The 27,142-nt window shown below is 37.4% G+C and overlaps 3 protein-coding genes and 1 long non-coding RNA gene across 5 annotated transcripts in view; 1 reads left to right on the top strand and 3 right to left on the bottom strand.

Moving 5' to 3' along the window:
* Nucleotides 1-8,348, bottom strand: part of LOC119083492 — a 32,848-nt gene extending 24,500 nt beyond the window's left edge. The window contains exons 1-2 of the long non-coding RNA XR_005088873.1: nt 8,298-8,348; nt 660-663 (exon numbers count right to left, since the gene is read on the bottom strand). This is a non-coding gene — a long non-coding RNA (uncharacterized LOC119083492). The remainder of the gene's footprint in view (nt 1-659; nt 664-8,297) is intronic.
* Nucleotides 1-18,375, top strand: part of LOC119083477 (tyrosine-protein kinase-like otk) — a 32,127-nt gene extending 13,752 nt beyond the window's left edge. Inside the window, exons 4-9 of the mRNA XM_037193198.1 lie at nt 14,558-15,217; nt 15,284-15,537; nt 15,599-15,834; nt 15,894-16,093; nt 16,155-17,374; nt 17,776-18,375. Of these exons, the coding sequence (XP_037049093.1) occupies nt 14,558-15,217; nt 15,284-15,537; nt 15,599-15,834; nt 15,894-16,093; nt 16,155-17,374; nt 17,776-17,868 (2,663 nt within the window). The 3' untranslated portion in view covers nt 17,869-18,375. The remainder of the gene's footprint in view (nt 1-14,557; nt 15,218-15,283; nt 15,538-15,598; nt 15,835-15,893; nt 16,094-16,154; nt 17,375-17,775) is intronic.
* A 3,322-nt stretch (nt 18,376-21,697) lies between these two features.
* The window catches only part of LOC119083481 (xaa-Pro dipeptidase), a 91,427-nt gene continuing 85,982 nt past the window's right edge, over nt 21,698-27,142 (bottom strand). For both annotated transcript variants that reach the window (XM_037193206.1, XM_037193205.1), the window contains 5 exons: nt 22,861-22,953; nt 22,727-22,795; nt 22,474-22,664; nt 21,896-22,409; nt 21,698-21,832 (listed from right to left, as the gene is read on the bottom strand). In XM_037193206.1, coding sequence (XP_037049101.1) covers nt 21,799-21,832; nt 21,896-22,409; nt 22,474-22,664; nt 22,727-22,795; nt 22,861-22,953 — 901 coding nt within the window. In that variant the 3' untranslated portion in view covers nt 21,698-21,798. The remainder of the gene's footprint in view (nt 21,833-21,895; nt 22,410-22,473; nt 22,665-22,726; nt 22,796-22,860; nt 22,954-27,142) is intronic.
* Nucleotides 24,689-27,085, bottom strand: LOC119083479 (FAST kinase domain-containing protein 3, mitochondrial-like). Its single transcript, XM_037193202.1, has 2 exons — nt 25,422-27,085; nt 24,689-25,351 (listed from the first exon to the last, which is right to left on the bottom strand). The coding sequence occupies exons 1-2, from the start codon at nt 26,926-26,928 to the stop codon at nt 24,915-24,917; spliced, it is 1,944 nt and encodes a 647-aa protein (XP_037049097.1). The 5' UTR covers nt 26,929-27,085; the 3' UTR covers nt 24,689-24,914.

The following is a 27,142-nucleotide window of genomic DNA, read 5'->3' on the forward strand; positions in this document are numbered from 1 at the left end:
TTTTTTCTCGTTCGGTTTTTTCGTTCTGTTTTCGTTGATCATTTTTTTTTTTTGCTTTTTAAGAGAAGAATGCACGATGAGAAAATCATTGGATAAATTATATGCTGCGTTAAATTTATGGCCGAAATGATTGGGTTTGTAATACGTTGGGTTGAAGTTATTTAAACTTTTTTTCTTTACATTTTGGTATATACCTGAACACTTATGGATGAATCAAGTGTATATTAGGATGGTGAGCACACACATAAGAGATTTACTAGCGAAAGACCTTGTAGTGGAGATGGAGGATGTTTTCTTCTTCTGTGGAATGAAGTGTTTGTATAAAACACAAAAATAGCCAAAGGGATGTATGGGGAAACGATTCCATTGAAACGAATTTTTGTTTTACGTATCGAAAAACCATTACGCCTTTTATCTCCATACTAAAATGTTATTTTCTCATAGAAGTGCGGGAAAACAGGAAAAGTTGGAAAATATGCATTTCAAAGACGTTGAAACATCAGAGTGGTGACCCAAATAACTTTTACATCAACAACTATTTACAACAATAATTACATCTAGAGATATTACGTGAGAAGCTTCCAATAAAAAAATCATTTGGTGTATCGGTCTTCAATTTCGAGCAAAAATTCATTCGTGAAAAACACTGACAAACAAACAAAACTAGCTGTTTGGCGCGCTTTCTTGCCAGTAGCTACTAATCCATGACCCGAATTTCGACAGACTTCAATATTATGATTCGTCTCGCCAATACGCTTCATTTATGACAGTTGGGATCAAACTTTGGTCTATTACATGTGACAAAGTGACGTGTCGAAGTTCTCACAAAATGGTTCATTTTTGTCTAATTCTATTTCACTGATAGAATTGAGGAAAATTAAACGATTCTGTGACTAATCAGCAAGTTTATGTTAGGTTGACGTTTAAAACGTCACTTTGGCAGATGAATTAGACCGACTTTTGATTCCATACGTCACAAATTTACGAAGTGATCGTCAACTTTGATCAGAAACTCGCAAAGATATACGCTGAAAATCTGTGAAAAACAAGCGATAAGCGATACAAAACACTAATCCTTGCATCTGACTCCAAACTGACTCATCATAAGGAGTCAAATTTGGACTGGAATTTTTGTACACCCAGACGTAAACAACGTAAAACCTGCAAATTTTCTCCAGAATGATTTTTAAAACAGTCTTATTCCGGCAGGAAACAGTACAAAAGTTAGATTGTTTTGAAACCAATTCTGGAGAAAATTTGTAGGTTTCACGTTGTTTAACTGTGTTTTTGGTGCAGATCCAACAATGTACAAAAAATCGTGGTGTTTCAACTTTCTTAATATTCCTGCTTTCCCGCACCTTCTCAGTTATCTGACGAATGAACAAATAAAAAAACGAAAATCAAGTGTGTAATAACATGAAAATATTTTATGTTAATCTAATGGAAGCGAATGAGAAGGATGAGAATCGATGGTGGTAGAATCGAATTTTTTACATTTTTTTACATCGTTTCGAATCTTTCGTCTTTTTTCCTTCTTCAACATTTTACTTTCTACCACATCCTTTTTCAATAGATTATATTACGTGTTTGTTCAGTCGGCAGCCTTCCAACAAAGGAACTGAAAAGACTGAAGTCGACTGATATCAATCACGGTTTATCAACATTTCTCTCCATTTTGAAGCCATTTTTTTGGTTAAATAGATTGTGTGGTTTTACGGAAAGGCATTCTTAAAATGTTGTAAAATAATAAGCGAAAGGGTTTATCGCTAGTGGCTTTCCAACTGGAACATAAATTCCGCCTTTTCTACGTATCACTGCATAAAGGATAAGAACTGTACTTCAATTCCATCTCGCTGCTCTGACTACGGCTTTCGTAACTTGGTTTTTCGCATCATTAAAAATTTCGCTTGAAGGGTCCTCCTAATTAGAACATTTTGAAAAGTTTTCATTTCCACTACTGATTATACGCCTCTTTATACGGTGCTATGAGAGTTGTTGAAAATTGACCGCAAATTGATTTTGTTTTTCCTGGGAATTGGATAATTTTGCTGGGAATAAATTTTTATGTCAAGCATTGCAGATGAGATAGCAATGAGACGAGCAATTAAATCAAAATGAAATGAAAACTTTTCAGATTGCATGATGATGAGCCTCATTTCAATGATGAAGGAAAGCCAAGAGCAGCGCATTATACATTCAGAAATTTCTATGCAACTAATGTATTACGTACACGGTGTGCTTCTGCTGGTGCATTACATTTATTTCTGCTTTGTTCAAGTTATGCAAAGTTCAACAAGGCGAGATATGCACTTAAACAATGTACGATCCTACCATTACACGTCGTTTTTTTTTCGTTCTACATTTATTAGCATGTGGCTGCATTTTCATCCCATTTTCGCGTCGTTACCTTACCATTTTCAAGATAAAGGGTTGCTGTGTGCATTAGCGTATTTTGCTCTGGTTTTCAAATGCATTTCATTATGTGACGAAATATATGAGTGGAAAACAATTTGTTATGTCTACTCGTACAATGCAATGCTCTTGACGTGGCCTTTTTTTCTGTTGTTTTCGTATGCTGAAATAATAAATATGCAATTTCACTGTGACATAATATGCAAATACAAAATGTGTTGTCAGGAACAGCGAATTCGCATATAGTTTTCCTCGAGGGGCTCACCGATGCCACAACATTTGTACCGAGAATTTTACGGAAGAGTCAAGTAGCTTCCTATTCATTTCACCTACTCAAGCATTTGGGCTCAACAGACTTTTTTACTCCATTTTAAGAGGAATGGACAGGGGACAGTGCGGTTGAATGAATTTTAATTGAGCATTTGAATTTACTTTTAATATTTTTGAAAATTATTAGTCACCTCGAAGCCCTGTGCAAGGTCCCACAAAAATTGTTGATTTTCTTCCGTACCATTGGTAGCAGTGGAACACATGCCATCCAAACTACAAGAAGTGTGGTTGAAAACTGATTGGGCTGCAATCGGGTTGTAATAGCAATGGTACAAATATTCGGTCCCATGAGTGCAAAAGAAGCTGGTAGAGACGCGCCAAAGTTTAAAAAAAAAAACATGATTTTAAAACGGTCATAGAGGCGTGGATACTTGAGGGATGAAACTAATAAATATAGTTGTAGCAGTAGAGGGCCATTAGCTCTACCAATATCCAAAAAAATGTTTTTGGAGACTGAAAGACGGACAGTAGCTCAAAGTTGATATCTGGTTACGATCGCTAAAGTCATCGTCACCTGAAACACACCTATGATAATTCTTCGTAATTAAACGGGTTAATTCTGATATGCTGGTTGTCTCAGCTTTCCATCGACACCACATTTTCTATTACTGTCAGCATATCAGACTACTACTGTCACTTCACAACAATTGTTTTGTGATCAGCTAGATCAAAATATCGATTTGTTAACAAACTTTTGAATTTTTGAAATGTTTGAGCTCAAAAGACCGACTTGACTGCAATGTTATTGCTGATTTTTGTGAGAGTGACGAGAACAATTCCCACAATTTATTGTCGGCTTACATTTTTTAAAACAGATTCTTGTAAAAAGATAGCAACGAAAATACGCCCTAATGCCGGCAGACTCAAATTTCAGCTGAGCATCCAAGTCTCTTAATCGTTCACAAAAGACAAACGTATCGCCATATAAGTCATTAAAACTGTGACTTCTATTGCTCAAAGCATCGTCTAGCATTGGATACAAAATCTTGTACTTCATTTGTTTTAATATTCGTTTTACTATATAAGATGTTATGAATCACGTGATATCGCTTATTTATGTCGTTGCTGTAATTAACAGATGATTTAGCTGAAAATTATGATGGAATATTGAACGGCTCCTGCCAGGGAATTTGAGTTATGTGTCAAACTAACATTTGACTTCATTGACTTGACCAACTGAAGAGACTAATCCAGCCAACTTTTAGATAGGTGAGGAAAGTCACATTTCCGAAATTCTATCACACATACACCACCAATTTCTTCAGTGGCAGGCCCCTCGATTTTTCTCTTTGTTACACAAAAAATTCGCTTAGCATCTCACAACAATATCAGATGGAAAACATTTTAAAAAGCTTTCTTTGTTCAGCATTCACTGACGAAATCGATATGTAACCTGGCAATTAGTAAGTTAATCGATTCCCATTTTCTTTGTTTATTTTTCGAAATGCATACACAGGCTAAGCATCGATTGTTATTATCACCTCAACATTAATATTTATGAAGTCGAATCGTCTAAACAGCCAATCAAGGCACGTCCTCATTTTAGAACAAACAATTTTTCAGATAAACACATTGCTGTGTGCGGTAAAAGGTATGCCCAGCCATCAGTACTTCTTCGACCTCTCCTACATTATAATAAACTAAGATCTACACACAAAAAAGAAAGAAAACATTAAATCCGAACACAAATCGGTTTTGTCTGCATTTAGAATGGAATTCGTACTATGAAGTTAATGCTTGAGTTAACGTGATCCCATGAAAGATCAAATTATTCTAATAGCAGAGCGTATGTAAAACGTTCAACGTTCGTATTCCACATGAACATATTTTGCATAATAGAGAAAAAGCTGTAATCTGCCATGAAAGCAAGCGTATCGCTAAACCTTTACACAAAGGACATGGGCAACTCAATGATATGTCTATTGATGTAGTCTTTATTGTCGGTTGTGAAGCCGAAAACAATATTTTCCCATTCACAAGAGCATATTAATCTTCCTGCAGTTCTACCTGTGTAAAAGTTACTCGAAAGTTACTCAGTTTCGGTGCAGGGTTTTTGTTTTGTTTAAAATTTATTTTCTATTCCACTTAACATTTAAAACGTATATATCGCCACCCTTTCTCGCTAACAATGTCATGTAAATGTACTCGACATAACAACAATACAACGGTGGTATTAACAACACACCGCATATGAAAACATACAAAAATGATATAACCGTGTGTGTACTACGGTGGAGTGTTGAGTATACACAGCGGAGGATATGTATCAACAAAACACAGCAAGGACATAAAACAACGAACATTTCCTTCTAATCATTACGTATTATCCTTTTTTTCCATTTTCGTCTTTGCTTTTATTACAATTCACATAAAATTCCCCTCTGAGTATACACAACACACAGTCACAGTCATACATTTTTACACCCTGAGCAAGTGCTGATATAATTTTAATGCTCTCCAAACACGGACCCAACGGTTGAAAAACATTGTATGTGTATACACAACACGAATGTTGTGCTGTGCAGACGTAGTGTATTTCTCATAAAATACCCCTAGCTCGAATCCAACCAACATGTTCGCCATCTTGAAACCCATAAAATTTTACGACTTTAACATTCAACCGTTGCTATAGCAGCACAATCGTTATATGAGTCGTAAAAAATAAACCATCAACTGCCAGGCTAAAGGGAATCGTCGGATTGAATGCATAAAACGGGTGGTGGTGAAGTTTTCTTGAACAATACCGAAAATTGAATAATATTGGGTTTCACACACACTGTGTGTGTTATACTGGTCGGTATTATTCCGTGTGCATATTGTCAGATGTATAAAGGTTTAATTGGAATGGTTTGGAGTCAGACTAAATGTAATATTGATTAACGGTAAATGGGAATGTTTGTTCACAAATTACGTTAACATTGCATGCGCGACTGGAGTGTTCAATTATGGAAATTGGACGACGTGAAGAGGGTCAAATTGTGGATCAATCCTTCCTATCTTAAATATTGATCTCCGAATGTTCAAACGTTTTATCCCCCGATTTTTTTACGCCTTTAACTGTGACTGCTAACTCGAGATACGCTTCGTTTGCCATTTATTTTCGAATTTAGATGAAAATATTTCCAATTCCAGCGAGAAATAAATTCTATATTTCATTTGGGACAAAGTGTTAGAACCAACACATTACGACAACGTTGTATTCTCTGTAGTTTTTGCAGCTCTTTCATATTTAGCCAGCGAAATATCTAACAAGGTTACATTGTGGTGTGCATTGTTTGGCATAAATCTCAATAAAAAGTTCATCAACTTTTGCATTTGAGTCTGCAGTGAAGCCATTGATTTTTATGTATTTATTACAAATTGAGATAACAGTGGATTTTAGACTGCGTGGCATGGTTTATGTTTGCTTCATATCAAACCGGTAACAATGATTAACGCTTGGTAAAAATGTTAATACAAAATGTAATTCACAGGTTGTGTAGACCAAAGGTCTGCGTGCATGCCAGTACCTTATAATTCCACTAACTTTCAAGCTGTGGTCTAATGATCGGTCTTATAGCAAAGTTAAACTTGTAACATTTCTTAAGAGTGATATCGCCAAATCTTCAGGTGATTGGGAAACAAGCGGTCTCCGATTTTAATGAATGATAGCTCGTTGGATTCGTCTTTCAATTCTAGGAAACACGTGTCTTTCACTTTTTCTTAAAAAAATTTTTTTTCTGTGAAAAACGCTCAAAAGTGAAGACATGCCAGATGGTACCGAAAACAGTTTTTCGGCAATAACTCAAGAAAAAATTATTTTAAATTGTTGTAATGTTGTACAATTGTCGGCCTTGAAAAGACCTACAGGTGGAGTATACGCACCGCTTGGTGCTAGTTGATCCACTAGAGTTATGACTAGAAATATAGTGAATGTTCGGAGAGTCCGCCTTCTCTGCAGCTTCGATGTACCACGGAACTGAGTATGGGGTGTTGTAGCTGGCCTCACCCACTATCGTTGCACATATAAATGAACCCAGTACTTTTGGGCTGCAAGCCTACAGAAGTCTTGAAAAAAAAGTTGGTGTCAAAATGTAGATTTTTTCCTTCTGTCTGAGGGACCAACTGCCAGAACAGCGTCTGGAATATATCAGATCCACTATTAGTAATATCAAGAGACAAATCATTAAAGTTTTCTCCGAGGATTTTAGTCAAATAAAGTGTTAGCGTATAGCAAATGACCTCAGGACTACGGAACAGTAATTAGTTTTTCAATTGGACCAATATTTGCTACGTGACAGGAGTTTGGAAAACCGTTTGCTCCCACTTGATCGTATCGTTTTTCCAAACTCCTGTCGCGTAGCAAATATTGGTCGAATTGAAAAACTAATTACTGTTCCGGACTCCTGAGGTCATTTGCTATACGCTAACACTTTATTTGACTAAAATCCTCTGAGAAAAATTTAATAATTTTTCACAAGAATTACTAACACTGGATATGTTGTAACGACCTATATTCGAGTCAAAGTGAAGCGTATACGGTAAGGGAATGGTAGACGATACAAAATTACTCACGTAGAACTGTTCCAGACGCTGTTCTGGCAGTTGGGCCATCAGACAGAAGGAAAAAATCTACATTTTGACACCAACTTTTTTTTCAAGACTTCTGTAGGCTTGCTGCCCAAAAGTACTGGATTCATTTATATGTGCAACGATAGTGGGTGAGGCCAGCTACAACACCCCATACTCAGTTCCGTGGTACATCGAAGCTGCAGAGAAGGCGGACTCACCGAACATTCACTATATTTCTAGTCATAACTCTAGTGGGTCAACTAGCACCAAGCGGTGCGTATACTCTAACTGTAGGTCTTTTCAAGGCCGACAATCGTACAACATTACAACAATTTAAAATAATTTTTTCTTGAGTTATTGCCGAAAAACTGTTTTCGGTACCCTCTGACATGTCTTCACTTTTGAGCGCTTTTCACAGAAAACAAATTTTTTTAAGAAAAAGTGAAAGACACGTGTTTCCTAGAATTGAAAGACGAATCCAACGAGCTATCACTCATTAAAATCGTAGACCGCTTGTTTCCAAAGTTAAAAAAATCACCTGAAGATTTGGCGATATCACTCTTAAAGCGATGGAACTGATTGAATTCATTGACGTTCCCAATACTAGTGTGGACGAGTTTTAGATTGTAAAGAAATCAAAAATCTGCGGATGGTCCACGGATGGAAATGGAAGCTACTGTTTCTTCTGCCACGTTTGATTTTACAAAAAAAAATCTTGGAAAGTCTAGGCTGTCTGACAAATAGAAGATTCGAATTTTCATCTTGTGCAAAAACTTTATTAAAATAGTCAAAGACGACGACAACTAATTTAATTCGTCTCCACAAATTGGTCTTCCAGTCCTAGGTACGAAATGTACTATTACGTGCTTTTGAGCTTTTATAGTTCATTCACATTTCATCCCCAGGGTTGCAATATTCCACTTTCAACCCTAAGGAAAACCAAATCATTTAAAATTGCATGTTCATCTCGAGGAGAAATAGGAAATTCCGACAGGAGCAAAAACTTTCGCTCTTGTTGGAAATTCCTATTTTCTCCCCTTGGTAAACAATAATAATTATTCCTACCGCCTGTAACCTTGCAATTTACAACAATATTTCACACATATCTCGTCCAGGTGATTGATGCTTGTGCTCTCGATTTATTACAAGTAAGGCGTCAGTTATAAGAGTGTGAATTTGAATCATGTACAAGGTATGACAAAGGTATGACATGGGAGGCAATCCAAAGAAACTAGGATAATTAGCGGATGTTTTTCATAACCGAGACATAAAGCAAATGTTATTTTTTCAAAAGAAAACTGATTCAATTCAAAGAAAAGGTGAAAATCTCACTTTCTTTCAGTCAAACGGAATGATTATTCAATTTAATATGAAAATTACAAACTCATTTCCATGTTGTTTTTATCCCAAAGTTAATAAGCTTTTCATTCTGTGCATTAATTGAAATCAAAAACGAATAATAATTTGTCGGCAAAAGTGTAAAGAAATTTTTTCTTCTTCTTTTCGTTCTTTAAACATAAATCTTAAAGATCAATGACATATCAAACAACTTTCAGAACGGATAGAACCAATAATAATAAAGTTCAATATTGTAAAATGAAATGAGAATCCGTGTGTAGTAGTTTTGGCTTCAATCGTATCCACATCTCTTTTCAAGCATGTTGTATACGTTATTCTTTCCACAAAAATGTTTGTTTTGAATAAAAATGTTTTTTTTTCTGCTTAAACTTCTAAGGCAAACTAAATGAAATTGTAGGTAAATTGTGTACAAGGAAATTATACACAGCCGGGCTGGAAGAACTTTATGTAAATTATGTAAAAGATCGAAAGAATAAAAAAAAAAACGAAGAATTTAGAATGTTGAATAGGAGTGCATTTATAGAGTACAACCAACATCACACGAGATATAACATCCACCGGTACGAAAATGAAAAGGAAATACTTTGTAAATATACATAACATTGACTCTCTACACCACATAATGCACACCGTAGTTACATCGTTTATTATATCGGCTTTTTTTAAGTAAATAAATCAATTTTCTCAATAAAGGCTGTGTGATCTCTCGTACATATGTATAATATACGGTATAATGGATGGCGGGTATATTCATTTCAAATGTTTATTGTTTATTAACTTCAGCATGTAGGTCTTTTCGGATTCATAAGCATATAATACCACGTTTCGATGTTTCCATATACAACAGACATATCATATGGTTTCGCTTTGGAATTATTTTCTTTAGGGGCGATTTTATCAAAGCCACCAACAGCAAAAAATCATTTTGTAATTCAAAAGTTATGTGGGGAATCAAACTGTATGCCGCACAATTTATAGATATGCGAACAACCCACCGAAAAGCTATGCAATTTTAAATCAGCTGCTGAGAAATATTATGTTTTATGGATCCCGTTTAATGAGTTCCAAATCTGTATTGTGCTAGACATGAAATTTAGCTTCTGTTGTTGAGTCCATTGTCTTATTGTCTCTCGTAATGTAAGCGATATGGGGCGAATTCTTAATTAGTTTCAAAGCAATCCGTGGTATGTGTGTACGACGAGTACGTTTTTATGTCGACAGCTAAAAATAGGATTTGATGTTAAATTCCATCTTTTATTGTTCATTTGAGCGACGATTGTTTTGAGAAGAATTTTTGCTGGAATTACCATAATAAAACGAGTTACATTTTTGTCACAAACGAAACAAAGTTTAATTGAATTAGAATGAACTGGAAATTAGAAATATAAATTTTGCAGAGACGAGACCATATTCCAGAGATCTTATTTGAATAAATTTGTCGCAAATATTTTTGAATTTGCGTTCAAAATTTCGAATGACTAAGCCACTGAATTGCTGTCATAAAAATGGCAAAAGAGGTGGTAAAAATACTCATTTTGTTGTTTACACCAACCGATCCCAAAAATTCAATTTTTCACTGAATGGAATGTTACGTTAGAAGACATGCGAGACCAATCAATGAATGTAAAGACCTCTAAAACACCAAGACACATGCTTTAGGTGCTAATCACTAGTCACCGTTATACTGAAGCGAATTTATTACAGCCTGGGACAGTCAAAAAAGTGTATTTTTATTCTTTTCGTGTTTCATCGATTTCAGCTGTTTTGCCATTGTAATTTGTATTGTTAAAACAGCTGAAATCGATAAACACGAAAATCATAAAAATACACTTTTTTGACTGTCCTTGGCTGCACTTATTTATATCACAAAGGGATACAAAGTTGAATAGTCCAGTGTTGATCCGAGACGAAGCCGAGGTCAACAATCATACAGAAACGTGATAATTTTCTCCCCTCAGCTGAAACTTAGGAAGCCTTTGTTGTGAAAAATGTTGTGTTTAAAAAATTGCATTTTCTCTGGTGATTCGAAATGAATCGCTTTATGAATCTCGGTGCAAAGTACGTTATTAGGCTCATGATGTACGGCTTCGTGTCATAATAACACATCTAGAGCCTAATAAAGTACATTGCACTCGATGTCATCAATAACCCTTATGCTACTAGATCTGTAACGTATCTTGGTTCGATGTGGCGTAAATGGTTCGAGAAGATCATCGTGAACGTAGATACCACTTCACATTTCTTGCTCTATCTACAGTAGCAGTTCGCCTTCGGCTCGACATACAACCTTCCCACACGCCTCAACGAAAATGTTCCAGAAAGTCAGTACTGTACTTTGTTATCTTGCGACCAGAAAATGCGAAAAACCGGTTTTGTAAAACCGGACAGTAACGACACTATTTCTGGCCGTAAGACAACACAATTTATTTCTATGTGATATGATCGCGTCACCCACATTCGATCGCTGCTTCATAAATAAATGTTCAATTGGTAGCCCTCAAAAATACGATTTTCCTTGGCCAATTTAGGTCACTTTGTCCGACTTTATTCTTAATCGAAGAGCCACTCAAAATAATGGAGAAATGTAGAAACGTTAAAGCGGCATTCTCTGTGAGTTTAAAAAAGAGCATCCAGAGAAGCTAAAAACAGAATGGTCGAAGGGTCTCCTTAAAAATTTCTCATTTTTGAGTACACTTCTCATTTAGCTGTAACTTCACTTGTATAGGGTTTCGTTTAGTGTTCGGTGGCAAATCTATTACTTCATTAATTTTAACATTTATGTGCTCCACGAGTACCAGTCACAGCTCATTGCTTATTGCTTCAGATGATTAACAGTGATAGCTGTTTGATCGATTGAGTTCTTTTTCTGTCTAAACTTTCTGATTTTATTTAACAAAATTAAGTGAGATTGCTGTCTATTCTATTCTACCTATCGGTCGCACTATTCATACGAAAATTCGTGCATAAAATCATTTCCACGTTCAACACCTAGCCCAAACACAAATTACATTGCGGTTTAAAATTCTGAAAATTATCTTAAAACTTCAAAGTAAAACGAAATGAAAATAATAAAATTCCTTTTCCTTTCGGCAAGTTCCACCTACAATTAAGTCATATAAAATGTATTTATGGTAAATCATGTTTATGATTTGTGTCGTTTCGATGCTTTTCACTTCCAGTATTTTCGCAGAAGACAACTTCAAACATTTTACCAACGAAGTGAAGCGATATTCAGTTATGATGGGGAATATAATTTGCGAAACATTTTTTGTTGTTGTATGTTTCAACAGCGTATACGCTAAAATCCCATTAAATAATCAGCCAAATACTCGTAATAAGACCTAAAAAGCGAAACCTGCTGCTGCACAAAATTCTATCCATTTTTCAATCTGGATGTATGATAAACGCACAACTATAAAATCTTTCGAAAATGTATTGTATTTCATGTGATTTCGAATCGCTTCTGCTTGGGTAGTTAATGCCCCCATATAATCCATTCGGTTGAATATAAAACTGTGTGATGTTTTATTTCGAGGCTTAATGAACATTAAAACAAAAATCCTCTCCACACAGCCATCCGAATTGTTTTTATGGCCGTAGCAGAATATAATGCGCTTCGTACAAAACCATTGAAATTGTAAGTACTTGTATGATTGTACACTTACCCATATATTTTTCCCCGCGTATACGAGCGCACAATATTGTGTACACACTGCACAAGCACCTTCACACAGCGTAAATATTCTAGTAAAAGATATTTAATTTGTAAAATAAAACATTTCGAGAAAAACGTCGAAACATGAACTAAACAGTCGTAAAAAATATGTATTTTATAGCTTAAATGTTTATCTAATTCCTTCTCTAGGTATTAATGAGTTGTTTACCTTTTAAAGATTTTTTTATGTTTGGCTTCTTCAATGTTTTTATGGTGGATTTACAGTGCATTATGCATTGTACAAAAAAATTATATTCTTTCTCGGTTGAATGTAAGTTTTTTCTTTCCGTTTTATTGGATGGATATCATGTACAAAAAAGAGTTTGGGCCCACCAAAGTCGTTTATCGAATGCTGTGTTTGATATGTTGGGAAGGGCACGGTTTTCCGTCCACTGTGCATTTGATGGAACAATGCTTAGTTAGAAGGTTGAAGGTCCTTAAGTTTTATAATCCTTCGCAGTAAATATTCGGCCGAAAAAAGCCTATTTGAGGGATTCTTTTGAAAAACAGCCTACCGAAATTGGACCCATTTTCTAGTGGAATTTTTTATATGAAACAAGACAAGACCTCGACCCTAGAAGCCAAAACCACTTTAAAAAAATTCTTTGAAGCTTGTGTGGCTGGTGCCACAATGGTGCCATTTCTTGACAGGCCAATACCGTTGATGTTAGCGGATTTAGCATTGGAAATTAGCGTTAGCGGCTCTGCTCATTAATTTAACATGGTAAAGTAAATTCCTCATTCCATTGCTATAGCTAAATTCTCGTCAGGCTTTTCGGCACTCATAAATGATTTGGTAAACGTGTCGGTTCTCCTCAGTTCAATTTTATTTATCTGTCTGTCAAGGAATTTAATTTATTCGCACTTTCCAATACTTTGACGGGAGAAAATTTCTTTTCTAACCTGTCACATGTCGCTAACGACGACTAAAATAGTGACAAACTCTGTGTAATATGGTCCTTTTTGTAGTAAAATGCATGTTTAAAAAAATGAAGTACAAGATTTGAAATCAACAGATTGAAAATATTTTGATCGATTGAAGTAATAGTTCCGATAATAATACTGGTCATATACCTGCCGTCTGTAATAGATTAACATCACTCCGTTGCAAGCAGATTTATTTACTTGAAAAATGTTCCCGTCTCAGTTCTCGACTCCTGCATGCTCCCAGTGAGTGGAAGACCTGTTATTTCGACAATTGAAGACTTTATTGAATATATTAAGACTTTTATTTGGATACTGTGCTTCTGTTAATATTCGAATTTCCTGATTTTATACGATACGCTGAGGCTGGAAGCTAATTAATCAGATGTGGTGATAAATCAGTATTAAACAACGTTCCAAAATTTTCTGTCATTTTCATGCCTTGGGGCCAAAATCGAGGTCAATTTTGGAAATTTTCTATCGATTTTTTCCCTCTGCATGAATTTTTTTTTGAGTACTTAGTTTGGACGATGTTTTTAAGCTATTTTCGCTTGTACAACTCGCAAAATAGCTTAAATATATCGTCCAAACCAAGTACACAAATAACTATCGTGTACGTGCGTCGTGAATAACCTCATCTTCTCCACTCAAATTCGGTGACGCTTTGCGTTGACGCTTTATCTGATGACCGTTCAGATAAGAAATTTTTCTATTTTCTCAAGAGTTTTTTCTCTTTGCAACTGTCACTGCGCTCTAAAATCACTACTTTCTACTTTCTTCCCTAGGTCAAAACAACTTTTTTCACAACAAAGGCTTCTGAATCTGAGATGAGAAAATGACTGTTTTCACTCCTCCGTTGTGAAAAGTCACATAATCCCTTTAAAAGAATTTTTGCTTCGGTTGATTGTTCAGCTCGTAGTTCTCGGTAAATTCAACCATCTCCATTGGAAACGATATTGATGTTTTGTCATAATACATCTCTAGCATGATGTCGTTCTCTCATGCTTAACATTAATTGGATTTCTTTGATCCGCCCAGCAGCAATGACAAACCTTTCTATAGAACAGTATACTGTCATTGCCGTTAAAAACGTCTCCGATTGTTACGCAATGTATACACAATTAATTCATGGTAAACACAAACCTTATCTTTGTTTCGTCGTCGCATAAAAGAAAATAGAAAAAGCGAACCGCAAAAAGAGTTGAATTTCGTTCTGTTTTCGTTTCCTTTATCCGAAATTAATTGAATTTCTCTTTTGTTTTCCAGGGATCTCATCAACTTCGGTACACCGTAGAACTTCAATGAAATCGTCCAACATTGTTACAATGACCTGCCACACAAAACATTCGAAGAATGCTCAGTTTCAGTGGTTCAAGGATTTCGTTAAGATTGAGCCGAATGAACGAATCACCGTTGATGGACACCACATCATAATTCGCAACTCATCATCCCTGGACAACGGCCTATATAGCTGTAGATTCCGTCAGACCTTGGGAAATAGCAAATTGATCGAAAGGAATTTTCAGTTGAACGTTGATGTCGATCAGTCGATACATTCCGGTGATTTACTTGATCGAATCGTTAAGACACCATCCGGTTGCTGCCGAAATGGAATTATTGAAATGCATAAGGAGGACCGGTCAAGTGGATTGTATTTATGCCGCAAGAAGCGAAGCGACCGAACGCAGGAATTCATCAGTGATAATATCGCACCCGAAAATATGTCCAAGCAGTCTGAGACTACGGTTACGATCGATGAAAATGAGAGCGTCACGTTGGGATGCGACATAGGCAAGGGCAAGAAAACTCCATCTGTAATCAAATGGAAGAAGGACGGAAAACCCTTCCGGCAAATTGATATAAATTCGCCGGCGTCGATTGGAACCGAATCTGGTAACATGGAAAGTAGTCCTCAGCGGGACGATGGTAAGTGGTGGATGATGAAAGAAGAAATTGTAGGAGATGACGCTAATGTGTTGACCATTATTTCAGCTCGGATCTCAATCAACCGGAAAAACGGTTCCTTAACGTTCGCAGCAGTGATCTCAAGCGATCATGGAATCTACGAATGCAACACCTTCCACGAAAATGATAATCCAATCAGTTCAAGGAAAACGAATCTGACTGTCATTGAAGTGCTCAAGTTTGTGCCTCAACCGACTTCAAAGAATTTGGAAATGGGAACCCTTGGAAAGGTTCACTGCAAAGTGCAAGGGACGCCAACACCGCAAGTCAAGTGGACCAAGGTTAGTTCCTCGTTGATTTGTGATCCTTCGGTGCAAGATTTCAAAACTTTTCGATTTTTAGGAAAATTCGGAGAGTCTTCCGAGCAACCTCGCTGATGTGAATGGCACGTTGATTTTCAAGAACGTTACCATCGACGATAAGGGAAATTACACCTGCGTCGCCTCAAATACTCAAGGAACTATCAAGGCAACAGTATCAATCGCAGCTGTTGTTACACCCAAATTTCTGGTCGCACCAAAAGGTCCGATCCAGGCGTACGAGATGAATTCTGTCATGATTCATTGTCAGGCTACCGGGTTAGTAAATCAAATTAATTTTTCGATGTTTCGAATTACATTCCGATTTTTAAACTTAGCGATCCCATGCCGACCATCCAGTGGGACAAAGATCTGGAGTACATTGTCAACAACGATTCGGACTCGTCTCGGTTCCATATTTTGGAAAACGGAACGCTACACATCGTAGAGATTCATTTGGACGATGAGGGAGCGTACGGGTGTACGATAGGAAGCAGTGCCGGTCTGAAGCGTGAGGAAATTCGATTGAATGTCAAAGGTAATGCGTTGTGTTTAATCCTCGACTTTCCGGTTTTTTCAATGCGATTTTTCCCACACAGCCGCTGATGAGTTCACTGCCGAAGAAAGTGGAGATGGCTTTATGATCACACGAGCTGTATTGATAACAATGTCGGTGGCTTTTGCGTACATAATATTGGTCGTTGGACTAATGTTGTGGTGCCGCTATCGACGTCAAGCACGGAAGGCTCGTCTGAATGAGATGGACAAGGAAATGATTGAGAATGGAAACGGTGAAATTCACAAAATGGCGGAAATCGAACCGTGCCTTCCCGGCAATCACAAACCGAAGGCGAATGGCAAAAGTAATCATAACAAGAGCGATAATGCACAGAAGAGTGACGACACTGTCAACAGTGTGAATTCAAAGGCGTCGAAGAAGTCAACTAACTTCGATCAGATAACCGTTCCGCGGAATGCATTGACTGATCTGACACGGATCGGAAACGGTGATTTCGGTGAAGTGTTCATCGGGAAGATCAAAACCAGTGAAATTAAGACCAGCGATGACAGTGCCAAGACAGCAGGAAACGAAAAGCAAAAGCAGAGGTCGAAGACATCGCTGAACGAAATCAACGAAATTAAAGAGGAACCAGAAGCAGAGACTGAATTTAAGGAGGTTTTGGTGAAGGCTCTGAACAATGTCAAAGACGAGAGTGTTTGCATCGAATTCCGACGACAGATTGAAATGTTCCGCGCCATATCCCATCGGAATGTGACAAAACTGTACGGTCTGTGCCGTGACAAAGATCCACACTATTTGGTACTCGAGTACGCCGATTGGGGTGACTTGAAGCAGTTTTTAATTTCAACAAGTGACGCTAATGACTCAACGACAAAGCAACTGAAAAATCGGGAAATCTTATCGATTGCTCATCAGATAGCCCGTGCCATGGACGCCATCTATCGTTCACGATACATTCACCGCGATTTAGCCGCAAGGAATTGCGTCATTACGAGCAATTTGGTCGCAAAAGTCTCCTATCCGTCGCTGCTGGACACATACAGCAAAGAGTATTACAAACACAAAAATGCTCTGATTCCGTTGCGTTGGATGGCACCGGAATGCTTAGGCGACGACGATTTTTCGACTAAGAGTGATGTGTTTGCGTATGGAGTATTGGTGTGGGAATTGTACACTAGAGCTGCTGGTCTCCCGTTGGAGGAACTGACAGACGATGAGTTCATGACATTGGCCAAAGAAAATAAATTAGACCGCAAATTGGCCGAACAAACGCCGACGGAACTGAAAACTATTCTGGTGAGTGTGTTCTGTTGCTTCGAAGAGATAGAATAAATAGACCGAGAGTCCGCTTGTACGAGAGTCCATTATATCAGACCACAGTTTGAAATCGATGCCATATCTCCATTTTTTGTCTGTTCCCGTTGGTGTCGGAGTGCTGGAAGGGGCCTAGAGTGTATCTCAAAATATCTTCTACTTTACGATGTAAGCTGACTGAGATTTCAGGCTATGCCTGCTTCCATTAGGGCCCTTTACGTTTCAAATATTGTTACAATTTGGCGAAGGTTTTAGCCTGTGGTTCTATGATGGACATCGTCCTGTGGTCCCATGATCAACACTGAAGTCTTGATACAAATTGCGAATTAGACAACATCATCGCCTGTGTTCCTTCGAAAATCTAATTTTTTTTTCCATTGCAGACATCCTGTTGGAACGTGAATCCCAAAGAGAGACCGTCATTTAGTCAATTGTCCACTGTTATTGGCAAAAGCTTACAAAGTGAATGTCCGTAGGAATCAGTGTGTTTTTAAGTTTAAACGAAAATTACTCTTCAATGTAAGCGTCACAGTTAATTTAATTTAAATTTATTATATCTTCCGTCGTATTATATAAAAATGAATTAAAACTTAAGAAAGGTGCGAGTTCTGTGGGTGTGAGTGTGTTAAAGTGGAGTGAATGTTGTTGACAGAGATAGAGAGAGAGAAAGATTTTTTACTGCGGTAAGAGACCATAATGGAAAGTATATAAATCTAACGCATAAAATATTTCAATGTTGAAAACATAACAAATTATAGGCTTAAGGACCTTAAGTTAAGGTGAGCCAGTTTATCGATATAATTCACCATCCTTATTACTCATCCAAAAGATGCTAAGAACAGAAAATTAATTAGAACGTAAGCGAATTTTCAATTTGATTAACGACTCATTGTACAGCTTATTGTGCAGCTTGCAGGGCTAGTTATTGGAATTTTTTTCAGAATTTTCAAAACTGCCCCAGAATTTTCTCTGCTTTTTTTTCGAAATTTTCTGATTTTTTCCGAAGTTTTGGAACTTTTAGAATTTTCTGTCGGAATTTTAGAAATTTTCTGAATTTTCTCGGAAATTTTCTGAATCTAACAGTCAGATGCAGTGAATTTTCAGCACATTAATTTGCTTCAGCTGTTTTTCAGCTGATCCACACATACAATCAAAACTGTTTATTCTTTTTTATTCGGTTGAAGCTGTTACATCCACGAGCGTAGTAGTGGTAAAACCGTATAAAGACGTATAAACAGTTCTGATTGTTCGTGTGGATCATCTGAAAATCCTCTGAAGTAAGTTCATGCTGAAATTTCACTGCCTCTAACTGTAGGAATACATTCAAAATTTTCTTGGAACATTTTCGGAACCTTCTGTTTTTTACGAACTTTTGGGAATTTTAGAAATGTTCAGAGCTTAGAATTTACAAAGAACTTTGCAGAAATTTTAGGAATTATTTTCAAAAATTTTCGCACTTTTCAGTATTTGGAATTTTAAGATTTTTTTAATTTTCAGAATTTCCTCTAAACTTTCAGAATTCTTTCGGAATTTTCAGAATGTAAAAATTCAAATTCCCAATATTAAGCCCAGTTGGACAGACAAACAAATTAGGCAAGCTCTCGTTTCTGTCTGATCCTAAAAACGTTTTTTTTACTGATCCGACACAGAACTGAATATAAATTTGATGTCACTAGGCATGGGCGATAATGAAAATGATTATCGATAATTATCAATTATCGATAATCGATAATTATCGACTTTTTTTATCGAAAATTATCAAAAAAATATCGATAATCGATAATTATTGATATTTTGATAATTATCAAGACATCGATAATTCGATATATCGATATTTCGGTCCGGAAATCCGATATTTATCGATATATTCCGATATATCGGTATATTATCATGAATTTTCAGATAAATATCAAAATATCGACATTTTTATAATTATCGATAATTATTAAATTATCGATAACGATATGATTAATCGATTATCGATAATTTCTTTCGATTGATATTATCGATAATTTTGAACGCCTCCCATCCCTAGATGTCACTTCTCAACAGTAATCGACATGAATTTAAAAAAAAAATTGCCATGCAGAAAACGTAGAGTCTCGCTTAATTGGTGATTATATTTCCGATAAACTTTGATCGAAAGATTGAATGAATTTGAAAGAGAAATGGAAATTTTCATCTCAAATGTTAAAACTGATTCCGATGGACAGATAGTAATCAATCAATCCGTGTCTGTAAAACATTTTTTCACTTAGCATTTAATTAACTTACCTAATAATGATTAAGAGTAAAAAAAAACAAAGTCCTCAAAGTTGATAGGTTTCAGGTATTTTAAAACACGAAAGAATTTTGCGATTGTTTGTTTGTCATGCTGATTCACATTGTGATATAATATTTGAATGTCGTCGAATTAATTATTATCGGTTTTTTTTAGAGTCCATGTAAAGTGACTGGTAAATGGTGCTTACAGTGCTTACCATGCGTTTGTGTGTACCAGTGCCAGATACTATAATCAAATATTTTCGAATTAATCCCGTTTGTGTAGTCGAATGGCTATATGGATGTATTTACTGTGCTGCTCTTGTTGTGCTGTGCATTTTAATATGAGCTCCATTGGTCCCCAGAGCGGCTAAAACTTCGAAAGCCTTTGCTGTGAAAAACGTTGTGTTGACATGAGGAAAAAAAATTGGAAATTGCATTTTCTCGGGTGCACTCGCTACGTTTGAAATGCAACTCCCAAGTTTTCTTCCCTCGTTCAACAAATAACTATTTTTCTCGAAGTCCCAATCAAATGAAATCTTAGATCTTTTCACCCAGACTGGATTTGGGGGCTATGGCTAAGAGTCTTGAAATTAGTAGAATAATCGTTCGCATGAGCCTGAAGCTATGGATCGAAAAAGCTGGAGCTGAAGCTTATGTTTCCTGGTGAACAGCTTTGGAATATTTCTGATAATACTTTAAGAAATGCCCCTCATTTCTGTAAATTTCTTAACAACTAGTCGAACTACGTATAGTTTCCTGTCAGACTTCGCTTGCCTTGCGGTAAAATTCCGCATGACAGGGCATCAGGTTATCATTTCGCCATTTAGAGAAAAGTTCTTCTTGTCATTTTACTGAAACCAATGCGATGGAGTCGTTCGGAAACTGACACAGAGTAAATACGTAAATCGTCTTTCAATTTTCTGCAATAGCGTTGATTTCCATCCGTCTTCAATCGGGAAAAAAAATGTTTGGTTCCGGTACATTACACTAACTGACACACGTAATTTAGGGATCTCACTGCCATTGAATTTAGTTAACCTTAACATCACAATTTACTTCCCTGCTTCTCATTTCTTCTTCTTCTACTGCTTCAAATAGCCAGACTATTTGGAAATTCATTGACAAAATGTCGTGAGCTCGGAAAGCATTTATTTGTGGTAGACCTGAATTTTAAACCAGGAACCAAAGGTGTCCATGGTATACCTACTACAAACAACGATTTAGTCATTGAGGAATTGCGATATTACGAATAAGAAAAAATAATTCTTCGACCAAATCAAACTCGAAAATGTATTTTTGCCGCCACGTTGAATTTACAAAGCCGGAAGGAAGATTTTCCTGGCATTTGTAACGTGTGATATGAGACGATCAATTTTATGTTTATCAGTCCATATAACAGTAGACTAACTCTAAATGCCATTGACTCTCCGAGTAGATTAAGTAAACAATGTTTTGTCCATATTTCGAAATTGAAATGCGTTGTGTGTGGCTAAGTGCGTGATTGTACGAAGTCTAAATTTTAAGTTTAGTTAAAAAACAGTTTTTTTGTATTATTGTGAAACGCATCTTTTTGATACTTTTAAAAATAAACAAGAAAAATATAAAGTGAAAAATGCGTTTGAATCGGTCGGAGAGATGCGGGAGCTACTGCTGTTTGTTCAACTCCGATTTTCTGAAATTTTAATATTTTGTTTCGTCTCGTCAATATCTTTCATTTGACATATCGCACACGATTTTTAAGCGAAAAGATTCAGAGACATTCTACAAAAAATAGTGAAAAGCAGGAAAAACAAACACGCGGGAAATAGGCACATACGTCGACTGTTTTGAGACTCAAAAATAGCAAAAATTATGAGTTTTACGTTGTCGATCTCTGTTTTGGGTGCCCGCCTACCTTTCTAGCGTAAAAACATTCTCGCGAATCAACAGAAAGTGTCCCAAAACAGCGACAGAAGTTTGGAGTGAAGCTCTCGGAAAAGTGTTTTCGTTTGGTTTTGCTTGTTTTTCACTAATTTTTTTAGCATATCTCTGGATGTTTTAGTTCCAACAAAAAACGAAAGTTTCCTTCCAACAAATTTTATTTTATTTTTCCAAAAGATTTTTACTGTAAAATGCTGACCGGAGTTGACCGCCATTTCCCTTTAGCTTCTCATAAACTCTTCAATTTCGTCGACGCTAGAAAAGAAAATAATTCAAAATCAAATCAAAACCGAATCTCCCTCAAACATCAAGCCTTACGTTCTTGGAACGATGGCAAAATTTTCCACTCCACTTTCCGTTATCAAAACATCATCCTCAATACGAACACCGCCGAAATCTCGAAAGCGTGCAATCACTTCTGGAACCAAAAATTTCTTCTGCACCGGATCGGCCAACGCTTTGTTCAACAGATGATCGATAAAGTAACAGCCCGGCTCAATGGTCACGTACATTCCAGCCTTTAACGTGCGAGACATACGCAACGATTTCAGACCGAGTTCGGTTGAACGAGGCGGACAGTGCGGCAAAAATGCCCCAACGTCGTGAACGTCAAGGCCGAGCAAATGGCCAAGACCGTGTGGTTGGAAGATTCCATTGATTCCAGCCGCCATCATGTCGTCGATGTCACCAACCAATAAACCAGCCGTTCTTAATTCGGTTAGCATTACTTTATTTGCCAGTTTATGCATGTCAACCCATGAGACACCGTCACGTGCGGCATTTTGGACTGCCATATTGGCGGCCAGTACGGCATTGTAAATGATTTTTTGATCTGAAATGAGAGTTAGGTTTTTGAAAAGCCTCGTCGCATGAGGAAACATCAACACTCGTCTAACCATCGGTAAACTTTCCGTTCGACGGAAAGCTGCATGTTATATCGGCAGCATATCCAAAGTAATTGGCACCCATATCGAACAGCAACATTTCACCGTCTCGGATAATTTTCTCGTTCGGTGCTCCAGCATGTCCGTAATGTAGAATTGCGCTATTTTCGCCACTTCCACAGATGCAAGTGTACGACGCATGACTAAGGGTTTAATATTCGGTTAACTTTTTGCTTGGCAAAATATTCGACTTCAGTTATTTTACCGGCAACCTCCCGCGAAATACGAGTGTTGCAAGAACTCGGCCTCAGCCTGATATTCATAGAGTCCAGGCCTAAGAATGTAAAAAGTGATCAATTATAATTTGAAGCTTTATTGGCAACATATTCGACGACATACTTAACTGCCTTCATCACTTTTTTGTGTGCATCTGAAGACACCTTTGCAACGTATCGCAGTACTTCGATCTCGGCTGGTGACTTTATAACTCGACTGAAAGAAGAAAGAAATTTGATTTGAAAATTGAAGGTAAGATCAGGCAAAGTTTAACGGTAATTTAAAAAACGTTTGTCAACCTTTGTCAACGCAATTGCAGTGAGAAATGGGAAAGTTCATCATCTTTTGTTTATTTCTACGCGTAAAACGCGTATGCTCTCGACTGTAATAATTCTGAGAAGAGAGACTCAACATAGATTCATATTGATCCAGAACGTAAGTATCCAAATCGTGGAAGAATGAAGTTGTCAATAAATGTACAAACAAGAAACGCACCCTCAAACTCTTCTTGTTTTTACTAAGTGAAAACTCTACCAAATTATCTTAAAAATGAGTTTAAGGAGTCGTTTCAAGTTACAAGTTCCACAAATAAGTCAAAATTTACAAGGTTCTGAAAGCACAGATTAAGAAACCCTCGGTGATAAAACGACTCCTATAGCGAATTCCGAGTCAAATTGTAGAAAACTAAGACGTGAACAGTTTTTTTACCTTCCCGATGTAGTTTTCTGATCGGAAAAGCTCGTAAAAGGTTGACCGCAGTCAAAAAATTGTATAACCTGAAATTTCAGGTCAGGTCAGGTTTTTCTTTGAAGCAACCTCACCTGCCTAAAACCTCAATTCTCAAACCTGTCAGGGTCGTACTAATTTGTATAAAATTTCAGGTCAGCCTAGGACCCAGGTCAAAATTCATTTAATCAAGTTTCAGGTAGATTCAGGTTGATCTGATTTGTGCTAGCCTTATTAGTTGCTGTTGCATTAGGGGTCGATTTCACTATATCCACAAAATCCTCTTCATGCACAGAGAACCTGGGTAAAGGATTTATTCCATGCTTGGGAAAACATTACCCTAAATTTTCGCACATTTTTCAAAAATATTGGCAATATTTGAGCGATTCTTTTGAAAAACAGCCGACCGAAATCGGACGCATTTTTCAGTGGAATTTTGTAGCCCAGAAAGGTATTCGACCCTAGAAACCAAAACCACTTTCGGAAAAATTCTTCGAAGCTTGTGTGGCTGGTCGGAGGTGATCAAAACCAGAAAACATGCACTTTTATAACAGAAATTTCTCGAGGTAAACGAAACGTACATGTTCATGTGGGGTGTCATTAGAAAGGTAATTTTATGTTGTTTCCGAACAAGTAAGGTATTATGGGGGTTTGGAGTATGAGAATTTGCAATGTTTAAGTGGTCATATTTCCTCGTAGATGCTTCCAAACCCCCACTATACCATGCCCTGAAACAACATAAAATTACCTTTCTAATGACACTCCACACCACCATGTACGTTTCGTTTACCTCGACAAGCCACACAAGCTTCGAAGAAATTTTTTGAAAGTGGTTTCGGCTTCTGGGGTCGAATACCTTTCTGGACACATGTAAAAATTCCACTGGAAAATGCGTCCGATTTCGGTCGACTGTTTTTCAAAAGAATCCATCGGAATAAGTTTTAAGGCTTTTAAGTTTAGAATCATCTCTCCATACCACAAAGAATTTACAATTGGGGCAGAAATTAGGCTACACAAAAAAATGGATTACAAATTCGGTTTCACTAATAAAAGAGCCGTATCAATCAGTCAATGGCAAGACGTTGTAATTGTAGTCGGAGCGGAAAAGATTTTTCTCTCTAATTTTGAGAAACTTAAGCTTCGGAACTCTCTAAAGATCTACGAAAATGGAACTTCTGGTTTCGTGGGGTGTAACAAATGATAACTCAATTCAACACAGTGTCACTTTTTCATCTTGCATTTAATTCTTAAATACTGGTCAACAATTAACGATAGGGATAAATTTGTCTTTGGATTAAAATTTTAAATTTTTGTTTTGTTTCAAGAAAAATCGGAAAAATCTTACTTTTGAGGCAAAAGAGTTAGTTGAAAGAACAAATTTTCCATGCAGGACTCACTTGAGCAGCTAAAATTTAACAAAATTGTAAAAAGTCTAAAAACTAAAACGTTTCTTAGCCCGTAGCCGACAATGCCTCACGCATCCGTTCAACCAAATATTTGTGCAACTCATTTCCATGCACTCTAAGTTTAGCCACCGTTTCATAGTCTAATGTCACTACTTTCAATCCCAGTCGTCGAAAATGCCTTATTCGCATCGACTGGGGACCGATAAGATGCTGTTTGCTAGCATCATAATGCTCTGGTAAATGAATCAGCGTCGCAATGTACAAATCTCGATCGGTGTGTGTATTGAAATTCCACAGACGTCCCATGCCGGCCGGATGAATGAGCAAATCGATCAAATACAGTGGATTCAGCGGCAATTGCTGCATAACGGTACATTTAGTGAATTTGTCCGGCCCGCCGGATATGGTTTCCCATTGATCGGTAAGGTTTTGTACGATACGCTTGATACGACCATCTTGCCAAATGCCTTTCGCCGAATGATCTGTTTGTGGAACGGTTAAATGGTTAACAGTGTTGATCGGATTTTAAAATGGTTACGTTGACGTTGTTACCTTTCGGAAGCATCGGGCCATTGTAGCTATCACATTCGATGGACATTCCAGTGTCGAACAATTTTAAATCACTTCGCAGTTTCGGATGCTCGACCAGTGGTGTTGTTGTGTGCAACAGATCCAGGAAGTACGGATTGAAAATCCGCTGAACAAAGTTGATCGGATACTTTTCCAAGTACAGGCATGACAGCGCAATATCAATAACGTCCCGAGCCGAAATTTTGTCGAAATTCAAATTCAAACAGTTCTCGAACGTTTGCCAGAATTTGACGCTGTTGATCGGTTGATAGTCCAACAGGCCGAATGGGCAAAAGATCGATTTCAGATGCTCGGACTTCAAATCGTTGGCATGGATGATAAAGTATTCACTGCAGCCGTTCATGATATATGGATTGCGAATGCGAAAGCGTGCACAGTGCGTCAGGATGGTCGAAATGAGTGACTGATGTTTTACTTTGATGCCTTTGGTCTTTATGTAGCGTTCCAGCGCCTTTTCCATCTGACCATCCGAATACTCCAAAATTGTGAAACATTTGACCACCGACTCGAGGTCCGCCTCACTGACAGCATGAATGTTTGTATTCAACCAGCGGGTGATTGATTGCAACGTTCGATAGGATGTTTGTTTCGATTCAACCAGAGCGTTCAGAATGTCGACAACAGCTTCCGACGAAAGATTCCAGAAAACACCGGTGATTTTACGTTCGGCCACCCCGACCACCATTCGTCGACTGACTTTTATTTTCGGTAGAATTTGATAAATGAACTTAATGTTATTCGCGTTGATATGCTTGTCTTGATCGGCTAGGCCGGACCAGAATTTCTCGGCTCCTTCATACTGATGACATTCAACGAACTTTTGAACCGTTACGCAAATTTCGACGATACCCAGCATGCCATCGGAATTCCTCATCAACAATTCGTCGCAGATGCGTTGCGATGTTTTCTTGAGATCAACCGACGATGTCAACGTATCCAACAGGCTTTGGGTATCACATTTCGTTGCAATGCAATCGATAATTTTCCCATAAATCTCGTTGGTGTCCTCCAAATTCCTTAAATCGATTAACGTTCCAAGATTAACGAGGCTCTCGAAAGCGACGAGTGCAATGTCAGGCATTAGTTCCACTTCCGGTACACCATCAATTACACTCAGCACTCCCTTCTGTGTGACACACTCTTTCAGCTCTTTGATGACAATGTCTGGATCCACGGTGGAGTTGACTTTTGACGTATCGCCACCAACACGTCGGCCCATAATTTCGTTCACCGAATTGGCGTTCGAACACAGAGCGACCATGTCGTCGTGATCGATTCGTCTCATAATCACCGGCAGTTCCTGGATGTCGCATCCTTGCTGCACTAGTATCGTTGTTTGACTCAAAACATTTTTCTCTGATTTACTGTTGCTGAAGTTCCGTGCCGTTGGATGTGAGGTTAATATTTGTGTCGATGTTGTGAAACGGCTTCGACAACACTTCAACTGGCTGAATATGTAGCGGTGCATGTTCGTATTTGGTTGGTTTGTACTATTGAAACGAACAATCGACACTTCACTTCACTTCGTCACAATAATTGTTCAGGAAAATAAAATTTTTCTTTTTTCCAATTTTCACGTCATTCTCGGTTGATGAAAATATTATTGTGCCAATGTCAAAATGGTGAAATCTCTAACAGAACGAAGTTAGCAACGCTTGTGTCCACTTGGGAACTTTTATTCA

This window comes from Bradysia coprophila, unplaced genomic scaffold (assembly GCF_014529535.1).
Source record: "Bradysia coprophila strain Holo2 unplaced genomic scaffold, BU_Bcop_v1 contig_687, whole genome shotgun sequence".
NCBI lineage: Eukaryota > Metazoa > Arthropoda > Insecta > Diptera > Sciaridae > Bradysia > Bradysia coprophila.